This window comes from Mobula birostris, chromosome 6, assembly GCF_030028105.1.
Source record: "Mobula birostris isolate sMobBir1 chromosome 6, sMobBir1.hap1, whole genome shotgun sequence".
Lineage (NCBI taxonomy): Eukaryota > Metazoa > Chordata > Chondrichthyes > Myliobatiformes > Myliobatidae > Mobula > Mobula birostris.
The window spans coordinates 123,712,621-123,724,932 of NC_092375.1; the positions used below are offsets into that span (position 1 = coordinate 123,712,621).

Below are 12,312 nucleotides of genomic sequence, written 5' to 3' on the forward strand. Positions count from 1 at the left end.
TTAGGACAGTCCATTTCAGATCATAACTACCTGGTTTTAAACTAGCCCGCATATTGCAGCCCTGATGCAAGTCACTAAACATGGGTTTGTTTCGCTGAATACAATTCCCCCTCCAATAACTCTGGTTGTGAGTTAACCCATGTGGTTGCATTCTGTTACGGCTTTTCCTTAACATAACGATGTCCTGACTTGGGCTGGGCTAAGGAGAACCAGCACATTAAGGACCCACATGCTCCCCTTTATTACTGCCATCAGGGGAGAGGTACAGGAGTATTGAAGACACACATTCAATGTTTCTGGATCAGCTTCTCCTCCGCCATCAGATTTCTGAATGGACAATGGACCAGCCCATGAACACTAAGTCATTTCTTCTCTCTTTTTGCACTACTTAGTTAATTTATATATACTGTATATATAATTGTAATTTATCCGTTTTTTACATATTGTATGGTACTGCTGCCACAAGACAACAAATCAGTGATATTAAGACTGACTGTGAAGTCTTAAGAGTGAGCTAATCCATGCTTCCACCTTGGCCAGCTCTCAAAGGTATCAAACACCCTTAAAGCTTCTGGCAGTCAGAAGCCTTCAGAACACCTGATAAGCTTTTTAAAAACAGAAAGAGTCTATGAGACCTAAAATTCCCAAAAATACTTAGAACATGATTAACATCTGAAAACTCTCAAATAATTAGTACAACTATTAGTGGCTGACTTGGTCCTTCGCGAGGGTTCTCAGTGTTGACACCTTTCCCATACCAGGGCCGAAAGTTTCATTGGGAATGTTACATAAATAGCCTGTATCACCGTTCATGTCGTGTTTGTATTTGACTATTTTCATTTCAATGGAGGGAAGTGGCTGCACAGGAGAGGGATCAGTTTCAGTTAATATACAATATTTCTGCATGCCTGGTCGGGTCAGGGATACAGTAGGGGCAGGGCTTCATTGAAACTTTTATGGGCTTAAGAATGGGAAGTCCCCTCTACTGTCCAGCACCTTGCCAACCATGAGAATTTATCCTCTATGAAGCTTATGCAGGCAAACAATGAGTTTGGAGTGGAGGCAACCATTGACTGTGGGCAACACACACAGATGCCAGAGGAGCTCAGCAGGCCAGGCAGCATCTATTGGAAAAGAGTAAACAGTCAACGTTTCGGGCTGAGACCATCAGGATATCCGGCATCTGCAGATTTCCCTTCATTTGTGCAGTGACTATGGGTGGTGTCTTTCTCAGGATGTTCAGGGCCAGTATATTAGTTGGCCAAGCTCATCCTAAGGAGACTGAAGGAACTCTCTCCTGAGTTCAGGACAACATCAGTGGGAGGACACAGTGTTCTGTTCCCAACGTCAGCTGGACCGGTGAAGACGCATTCTTTACCTGCTAATATTGCAAGGAAATACCAGTTCCCCTTAAAAACTGATTGGAGCCAGTGATCAAAACCAAATCCAAGCAGTGCCATCATTTTCATGCTACTGCACACTTCACTTTAAACCTGTCTATATCCTTTGCCTGCAACTAATTGTTTAACATGCTTCTATGACTGTAGAAGTTTCATGATGCCTAGAGCACATTGGGTTGATAAATTGCTACCATTAGACAAAACCTCTGTCCAGTAAGTCTATGATGAAGTACTCTGCTCCTAACTAGACAAGGGTTGCCAGGAAAAAAAAAAGACCTTGAACTTTTTCGCTGAAGACAAAAACAGGGCTTCAAACAACTTAGTTTCACAACTATTATCAATCATTTGCTGTCCCAGGTTACTGCCGGGCTGGTTGTCCTCTGGAAGCTGTTTCAACGATCCAACTAGAAAGAGCTGTGGCATAAATGATTTGCATTCAACCACACACCACAGGGCAGAATAGACACTGAAAGAGACTGAGCAAGCAATCCATCGGCGGAAAATTATTCACTGCTTAATAAGTAACACCACCTGTTTCAGAGATCAGCATTCAACTAACCAAAAATGTTACCATTACTTTCAGATTCAGTTTGGGCAGTTTTGTGGTATACTTTTGTTGCATAAAATGTCCGACAAATACAAATCCAGTTTATTAACCCAATCCACTGCTGCTGCTTTGTTTCAAGGACTGCATTTATAATCCATTACCTACCTGTGACAACAGAAACATCTTTTCATTAAACAATGAGCACCATTCTGTGCTCTAGCTATGCTCTCAAAACCCACCATAACCATTAAGTCTGGTAAACTCCACACTCTGCATTTGCTCACTACCATCAGCATTCCCAGTGCTGACTCATTGACCTCACCGATTCCTCAACTCACTCCTCAACGTGACTGCATCCGTTTTATTGTGACCAGTTCCTCAGCCTTACCAGCCTGCATTCACTCTGCCATTGCAGCTCTTCAATATCACCACACCCTCTACTGACTCGTTAACCTCTACTAACTCGTTCCCTGTACCAACTCATTAACATGATCACCCGCTGCAACATCAGCAGACCCAGAACCAACTCTTTAAATTCACCGCAGCCTGGACTGACTGTAATATCATCCATCACTCCCTGCAATGGCTCGTTGACATCAGCACTCTGTGCTAACCCTTAATGTCACCACTCCCTGTTCTAACTCTTTAAATAAAAATAATTACTTTATTGATCCCGAATGGGAAATTATTAGTTTATAATGTACTCATGTCCAGCCCTGTCTTTGGGAACAATATATCCATAATTTGTTGTTTAAAACGATGTACAGTGTACCCACAACTTGCTTTCTGTCAGAATGTGTTTAAGATACCCACAGTATTTTGTTTCCTTCAGACACTGTGTATTGCATGCAACATGTCTCACTGTACAACGTACACACATCCTGTCTTTTCTCAGACATGACATAATATAACCACATTATTGCCTCTCTCAGATGGAGTATCATGTACAATATGCCGCCCTTTCTGACATATTCATGTTATGTTTCTCCTGGATACTGTATAATGTATAGTTGGTGTACAATGTATGAATAGAGTGTTCTCTCACAGGCATTATAATTGTCCCAGATCCTGCTCTGTGTCACAACAATATGTGACCAGAAATACTGAATACAGTTTATCTCATTCAGATCCACACATCAGTTGACATGTTAATAATCACGAACTATTCGTTCCTCAGTTCTGAAAAGCACAGGATCAGTCGGGGTCTCGAAAACTGATAAAGTAGCAGCCGGTGTGATATGAAAAGCCATCAGTTCAGGGAAAGCAAATCACAATTTCATTGTTCTTTTATCATTTCAGTAAGTGCCGCCAGCCTTATTCAGGTAACTTTTTAAAGCAGGTTACAGCTGCAAACACAGGATGCAAGGACAGTGTCAGCCTTCAGCAGCTTGTTCAGCCGGGTCGTCCCCGTTAACGCCTACCTTTGCAATCTGGACACACCAGTTCAGGAGCAGCTGGGAGCCAATGTTGTCCTTGTGCTCGCGGACGTAATCCAGCAGACAGCCATGGGGCATCAACTGAGTGACTAGTTGGATAGTGGGACTGAGACAAACACCCAAGAGGCGAACCAGGTGAGGATGGTCCATGCTGGCCATTATCAGGGCCTCCTACGGGAAGAAAGAACAAAGTCAGGCTCATTAATTGTTGAACAGAAGGATACCACAGCATCACATTCTCCAGATAATACATGCACAAACTCAGATAACCATTGCTTTGTGCTCTATGTCTGAATTCCAGTCAGTTTGAGATCACCGACCAGTAACATCAGTATTATCATAGATTTGGGAACAGCTTCTTTCCAACTGTGATAAGACTGCTGAACGGATCCTGACCCGGATCTGGGCCGTACCCTCCAAATATCCGGACCTGCATCTCGGTTTTTTTGCACTACCTTACTTTCCATTTTTCTATTTTCTATCTATGATTTATAATTTAAATTTTTAGTATTTACTATCAATTTGTAATCCAGAGAGCGGGAAGTGCAGAATTAAGTATCGCTATGATGATTGTACATTCTAGTATCAATTGTTTGGCAACAATAAAGTATAAAGTATAAGAATCATCAGGTGCCGTGCCCAGTCTGAGCTTTGACTGCCATGGCCCACACACTCCTGTTTCGGGTCAAGTGGATCAATTCACTGGTATTCATTTCCAGTTCCCTGGCTGCTGTCTCCATCATCATTTGTCTTTGTCTTCCTTTTGCTTTCTTCCCTTCAATCTTTCCCGTAATTACTGTGCATTCTAACTCTTCCTTCCTAATCACATGTCCAATGAAGTTATGTTGCCTTTTCATGATCTCATACATTATTTCTCTTATTGTACTTGCTCTGTTCATGACATCCTCGTTAAATATATGTTGGACCAGTAACTTAGACAATAAAATAACAAAGGTGCAGGAGGAGACCATTCAGCCCATTGACTCTGTGCTTTCCAGCTACCCACTACACTTAAATTAGTACACGCTGTCTACACGCTGAGTGTCAGTTCCTCAGCTGTGAATAAACACAGTGATCTAAGTGTTCGTAACTGTCCACTGTAGCTGAGAACCTAGTTGTAAAGAGGGTTTTTATAGTGAAGTATTTAATGAATGGATCAGTATTGCAGTGGCATACATTAATATTAATGCAAAGAGCGTGAGCTCAGAGCTGAGCTTAGCAATCCAAAAACCAGAATATCATTACACCTATGCTTTCAGGGAAGCTTATCTGCTTGGATATAAATGTGATTTCAGGCCCAGCCAAACACGTGAGACATAGCTATGCAGGAAGTTGCCCTCTGCTCGATCAGAGCCGGTACGTGTGAAAAATAAAGTCCAGCTGATGAGTTTAAGGGAGTCCCTAGGTAAATAGGAGCTTTCAATAAAATTTGCCAGCATGGATTTTCAGGCACATGTGAGAAAATGATGGAAACACTCAGCAGGTCAGGCAGTGTCTGTGGAAAACAAACTATTCAATTAGAATATAAGAGAAAGGATGTAATGATGAGACTTTATAAAGCACTGGTGAAGCCTCACTTGGAGTATTGTGAGCAGTTTTGGGCTCCATATCTTAAAAAGAATGTGCTGAAACTAGAGAGGGTTCAAAAGAGGTTCACGAAAATGATTCCAGAATTAAACGGCTTGTTATATGAAGAGCATTTGATGGCTCTGGGCCTGTATTCACTGGAACTCAGAAGAATGAGGGGTGACCTAACTGAAACCTATCGAATGGTGAAAGACCTTGATAGAGTGGATGCAGAAAGGATATTTCCTATGGTGGGAGTGTCTAAGACCAGAGTGTCTCAGAATTGAGGGGCGTCCTTTTAGAATGGAGGTGAGGAGGAATTTCTTTAGCCAGAGAGCAGTGAATCTGTGGAATTCATTACCACAGGCAGCTGTAGAGGATGAGTTTTTGTGTACAATTAAGGCAGAGATTAATAGGTTCTTGATTGGACAGAGCATGAAGGGATACAAGGAGAAGGCAGGAGATTGGGGCTGAGAGGAAAAATGGATCAGCCATGATGAAATGGCGGAGCAGACTCAATGGGCCAAATAGCCTGATTCTGCTCCAATGTCATATAGTCTTATAATCTTATTTCAGGTCCCAGATCCTTCTCAAAACAAGTCAACATGTGCAGTGGTCACCATCTGGTATGGAGGGGCCACTGCCCAGGGTTGGGAAAAGGATGCAGAGGGTTCAGAAGATTCAGCCAGCTCTATAATAGCACTGGCCTCCCCGGTGTCAAGGACATTTTCAAATGGTGATGCCTCAAAAAGGCAGCATCTTCATTTAGGATCCTCATCTCCCAGGACATGAACTCTTCTCATTACTATCATCAGGAATAATATATATATAATTTCATATTGTAAACGTATGCATTGCTCTGCAGTGTTGCCACAAAACAACAAATGATAAAAAACCTGATTCATATTCTATTTCTGCGATCACTGGCAACAAATTAAAGCTCATGAAAATAGGAAGTCAATTAGGCTGGAGACTAACTGGAGAATAATTGGAAGGATGGAGACGAGGGGAAACAGGATGACCTCTGACCACTTGCATGTCACAAGTGATGTTCCCTAGGAATCTGTTATGGGCCCCTCAAGTTTCCACCTTATAATGTGAATGTAGGATTACAGAACTGCACACCTAAGTTTGTTGAGGTCTGTTAGATGCTGAACCCCAGGACGAGTGGATCCATGCAACCTACCAGAAAAGGATGGGCATGGGGAGAGAGTTGGGGCACTGAAGCAGTCTGATAATGTAGCCCAAGAAGTCTCAACTAGTTACATCAGGACATCTTGCACAGTTCTCTTCCTTTGAATTTAGAAAGTTTGAATTGTCGCATTTCTGATGAGCAGCCCAGCTATTTCCTAAACACAAGATTCTGTAGATGCTGGAAATCCAGAGTAACACGTACAAAATGCTGGAGGAGCCCAGCAGATCAGGCAGCATCTATGGAAAGGAATAAACAGTCGACGTTTTGGTCCGAGGCCCTTCTGATTGGGACTCTTAAGAAGGGTCTGGGCCCAAAACTGATTATTCCTTTCCATAGATGATGCCCAACCTGCTGAGTTCCTTCAGCATTTTGCAGGCATGTGCTCTTCCAACTATTTTGTTGGAGAATTCAGAATAAGCTTACATAAAATTTCAGTGGATTGACAATGGGGATGAGAGGAAGGATGAGAAGGAGGAAGTGAAGAGAAGAAATGAAAGGAAGGGAACAGAAGGCAAGAAAATGGATATGGAGGGAAAGAAATGGGGAGGGGAAAGATGGACAGAAAAGGAGAACATGAAGTAAGGTGGGAAGGGAGAGAAAAGGGAGAAAGAAATGATTGAACAAATGGAAAGATAGAATGAAAAAGAAAAGGTTGGAAGTGAACATACAGTAGTAAGTTTGGAAAGTAAAAATGAAAGGGGGGGGGGAGAGGAAGGGAAAGGGAAGGAGGGAAGAATGAATTATGATTATCAAGGCCCTTTCACAACCGGCACAGCACCAAGTTTCCCGGTACTTTAATGGATAGCTTATCAACAGCATGACCCAAAACACTTCATGGCAAATGAAACACTGCTAAGACTGGGCTTTGCCTCAAAACTGGGGCATGGGATGGATGCTTCACACCTAGCAGAGTCTAACTGCGACATTACAGCTAAATGCTGTGCTTCTGACGGCGCACAAGTTCTTGTGTATAGCTCCAGAGTGCCGGCCTGGAAACCACTCCATTCACTCAAAATGAACAGGGCAACCAACTGAGTGTCAGATCACAACAGGATGCAAGCCCTCCACAATAACATCATTAGAAATCTGGAGCTCCTCCACCACAAGCTTATGCATGCTGTGTGTCTTTTGAAGAATGCAAGATATAAATAGATATTTTTAGTTGTCAGCAGAAGAGAAGGTGGCAATTAGGGAGAAGGTTGTAATCGAAAGGAGCAGGATCAAGGGGCTAAGTGGCCCATGTATCTGAAAGAATGGATCATCATCACTGTATTAACATGTCACAATGATATCCTTTCAGACAGCAGAGTCTTTGGTGTACCTGCTTCTCAAAAAATGCAAGAGGTTCACAGACATTAATTTTGCACCAAGGTCTTAGACACTCCACGTATAAACAGCTAGCATGTGGCTTGCAAATAAAGAATATCTCCTTGTGAAAGACATTTGCTGTGTCTCAGTGTGTTCTGAGGATACTGGAAGCCTAAATATTGCTGACTCAGCACGCAGGCTCAACTTTTCCTGGACTGCACACCTTTTCCAAGGTGCGCTGAAAGACTTGAGGTGGGGTCTGAGTGGGTTTGAGACAGCTTGTGCATGGTAACTTTCTTGGCGGCAGGAGGAGGTTAGGTTTTTGACTGGCTGCTAGTTGTTTTACAATTTCCTGTCTAACCCAGTGAATGAAAACTGCACCCAAATCAAAGGTCGAGTATCAAGAACCAACTTTATTCACCATTTACATGTAGTAGGAATTTGCTGTGGTGTATTGACGTGCAACAAAAAACAACAACATTCAACAATTAAAACGAATAAAGAATTATGTATAAAAATAAACTTCAATGTAGAATAAAATGTGCATGTATACAAACACCAGCATGTACTTAAATGCAAACAGCAATGAATGACAATGAAACTGTTCTTAGTGTCGATGCTCATTTTAAGGGCTTCCCTGGGATTATCAGCCATTCTCCATTAGCCCAGTGAAGTGGTGTGTCTCCATGTTCCCTGTCCCTGTTTTTGGCCATCCTCGCTGTTCCTGTTGACCGGGTCTATGAATCACTACTTAATCTCAGCAACAGAACAAAGCCGCACTCACTCACAAAGCAAGAGCAATCTCAGGGGGTCCCCAGGTGCTGTGCAGCACCCAAGGGACGGTCACCTATATGTTCTGGGAAGTCCGACAGCAGGTCTGTGCACAGCAAGGTCCCACTAAACTGAAAAGGGAAACTTGTGGGTTCTTTTACGTCAGTGAGAAGACAATGGGGAGTAGTGGAACAGCGCTTTGAGAATGTTGAACAGGGCTGGGCCTGCCCTCTGTTCACCTGAAATGTCACAACCTAAGCTCCCAGGTCTTGCGAAAGGGACTGAGCCATACAATGTGCTGAGTTAGGCCAAGAGTATTAGCAGTGGACCGGGGCTGACATGTCACCGAACTGATTTTACGTGGGCTCCTGTTCACTATTTATAGCAAGCAATCGGCCTGAAAATAATAGAGTTAAAACAGCCCTCAATGAGAAAAGAACCCTTGGGAAATCACCTGTTTCCCATCACTGGCTCCCAGGGGTTCGATCTATTTTTAGGCAAAACTCTCTGATTTACTGCTGAGTTTCATAAAATGTGAAAAATAAACCAGGGAAGTCTCACCGATCTTGCAACTCTGGATTAGATCCATAGTTCAGTACCTGAGCTCTCTTCCAGCGTGGTGGAACAAACAGAGAATATAGAAGAATACAGGATAGGAAAAGCCCACAATGTTCTGCCAAACTAACTAAGCTAATAGCACCTAATCTCTCCTGCCTACACAACATGCTTACCCCTCCATTCTCTGCACATCCACGTGTCTGTCTAAGATCTTCTTAAACACCCCTATCATAGTCTGCTTCCACTCTCACCCCTGGCAACACGTTCCAGGCACCCACCACTCACCTCGTACATCTTCTTTGAACTTAACTGCCTCTCACCTTAAATGCATGTCCTCCGGTGTCATAGAGTCATAGAAAAATACAGCACAGAAAACAGGCACTTCTGCCCATCTAGTCTGTGCTGAACCATTTAAGCTGCCTACTCCCATAGACCTGCACCCAGACCATAATCTTCCATACCCCTACATAGAAATCAAGCTTGCGTGCACCACTTGTGTTGGCAGCTCATTCCACACTCTTACGACCCTCTCAGCGAAGATGTTTCCCCTCATGTTCCTTAAACATTTCATCTTTCACTCTTAACCCATGACCTCCAGTTGTAGTCTCACCCAACCTCAAATGAAAAAGCCTGCTTGCACGTAACCCTATCTATACCCCTCATAATGTTGTATACCTCTATCAAATCTCTCCTTAGTCTTCTATGTTCCAAGGAATAAAGTCCCAACCTATAAAATCTTTCCTTATAACTCAGGATATCCAGTCCCGGAAACACCCTTGTAAATTTTCTCTGTACTCTTTCAACCTTATTTGTATCTTTCCTGTAGGTAGGTGACCAAAACTGCACACAATACCCCAGATTAGACCTCACCAATGTCTTATATAACTTCATCATCACATCACATCTCCTGTACTTAGTACATTGATTTACAAAGGTCAATGAGCTAAAAGCTTTCTTTGCAACCCCATCTACCTGTGCCCCACTTCCAATGAATTACGGAACTGTATTCCCAGACCCCTTTGTCCTACTGCACTCCTCAGTGTCTTACTGCTCACTAGATGTACACCAGTTGGCCCTAACGAAGTGCAACACCTCACACTTGTCTACAGTAGATTCCATTTGCCATTTTCAAGCCCATTTTTCCAGCCTGTGCAGATCCTGCTGGAAGCTCTGATGGTCTTCCTGCTGAAAGGTTTCAGGCCGAAATGCTGACTGTACCTTTTTCCATAGATGCTGCCTGGCCTGCTGAGTTCTTCCAGCATTTTGTGTGTGTTGCTCAGATTTCCAGCATCTGCAGATGTTCTCTAGTTTGTGATAGACTTCCTTTCTGTCCATTGCACCCCCAATCACAAATCTGCTAATCAAGTTAACCACATTGTCATACAGATCATTGCTACAGATGACAAACAACAGCGGACCCAGCATTGATCCCTGTGGCACACCACTAGTCACAGGCATCTACTCAGAGAGACAACCGTCTGCTACCACTCTCTGGCTTCTCCCACAAAGCCAATGTCTAATCCAATTTACTACCCCATTTTGAATGCAGAGTGACTGAAACTGCTTGACCAACCTCCCATGCGGGACCTTGTCAAATGCCTTGTTAAGGTCCATGTAGATAACATCCACGGCCTTGCCTTCATCCACTTTCATGGTAACTTCCTTGAAAACTCTATAAGATTAGTAAGGCATGACCTCCCACACACGAAGCCATCCTGATTATCCCTAGTCAGCCCATCTCTATGGAAATACTCATATATCCGGTCTCTTAGAATATCTTGCAATAACTTTCCCACACTGATGTCAGGCTCACCGGCCTATAATTTCCTGGTTTATTTTTAGAGCCTTTCTTAAACAGCAGAAAAACATTGGCTCTCCTCAAATCCTCTGGTACCTCACCTATCCCTAAGGATGATTTAAATATCTCTGCAATTTCTGAACTTGCCTCTCACTGGGTCTGAGGGAACAACTTGTCAGGCTTTGGGGATTTATCCACCCCAATTTGCCTCAAGACAGCAAACACTTCCTCCCCGGTAATCTGTATAGGATCCATGAAGGATTGCTGCTGCGCCTCACTTCTATAGACTCTGTGTCTGTCTCTTGAGTAAATACAGATGCAAAAAATCCATTTAAGATCTCTCTCATCTCTTTTGGCTCTACACATATATTACCATTCTATGGTCTAGTACAAATTAGGAAAGTCTAGTATTTTGATGCTGAGAGAAAGGTTCCAGCTATCTATCTGTGCCTCTCAAAATTTTATTAACTTCCGTCAGGTTCCCCCTCAGCATCCGCTGCTCCAGAAAAGAAGAACAACCCAAGTTTGTCCAGCATCTCCTTATAGCACATGCACTCTAATCGAGGCAGTAAAACCTTCTCCAAGGCTTTCAATCCTTCCTATAATGAGAAGACCAAAAGTGAATGCAATACTCTGGATGAAGTCTAACCAGAGGCTTAAAGCATGCCAAATGCTTTCTTTACTACCTCATCATTTGCATGGGCACTTTCAGTGTGCTATGGACTTGGACCTCAAGATCCCTTTGCAAATTAACACCATTAAGCATCTTGCCGATAGCAGTGTACTGTCCCTTTATGTTTGATCTTTCAAAGCACAACACTTCACTTTTGGACGGGCTAAGCTCCATCTGTCATTTCTCCACCCATACCTACAACTGATCTATATCCTGCTGTATCCTTTGGCAGTCTTCTACGGTACCCACAACACCACTAATCCCCGTATCATCCACAAAATTTCTAATCCACCTATCTCTGTTCTCATGCAGGTCATTTATATATATCACAAATGACAGAGGTCCCAGTATGGATCCGTGTGGAACACCACTAGTCACAGACTTCCAGCCAGATTAAATTCCACTGACCATCACCCTCGTTCCTCTCTGGATGAACCAATTATGAATCCAAACAGCCAAGTTACTGTGGATGCCATCCATCTTAAAAGATTTGCATGCTGTATAATTGCAAGCTGTTCTTATTCAGAGGTACAAATCAAGGCATCTAACCCTAACATAAGTGGATCAGCTAGGTATCTAATCCAAAACTGAAACAGAAGGAGATCTTTTTAATATTATGTTCCCATGTTTTAAAACTAAAACCCTTAATCCAAAATGCAAATCCAAAAACTCAGTCGAATATTAAGCTTAAACCTCAATAATTTCGCAAGGTATACAGAGGGGCATTCCAAGATGGGTTTATAGGAAATAATTTAATATTTCGCTTGACACTTGACCGCACTCTTATCAGAGGTCTGAAATAAATGTGCAAATCTCATTCTGAAGGACTATCAGATTGCTTTTAAATACAATTTCCTCCCAAGTTCACCTAATTAAATACGTTTGTAGCTCTCTATGTCATCAGTTGGCAGTGAGGAGGAGGCTGCACTGGTTAACTATTTCACTGCCATCTTACAATTGACACAGCTTCTCTCAAAATAAGAAGCTGTCTCACTTTTTCAAGAAATGGGTGACTAAGTGTATGGATATACACGACTGTGTATTTGAGTAGCAGCATTCA

General features: G+C 42.7%; 1 protein-coding gene across 3 annotated transcripts in view; it reads right to left on the reverse strand.

The window, feature by feature from the left end:
- Positions 1-12,312, reverse strand: part of LOC140199341 (receptor tyrosine-protein kinase erbB-4-like) — a 986,886-nt gene that overhangs the window by 226,398 nt on the left and 748,176 nt on the right. For all 3 annotated transcript variants that reach the window (XM_072261212.1, XM_072261213.1, XM_072261211.1), the window contains exon 20: positions 3,369-3,554. In XM_072261212.1, the coding sequence (XP_072117313.1) occupies positions 3,369-3,554 (186 nt within the window). The remainder of the gene's footprint in view (positions 1-3,368; positions 3,555-12,312) is intronic.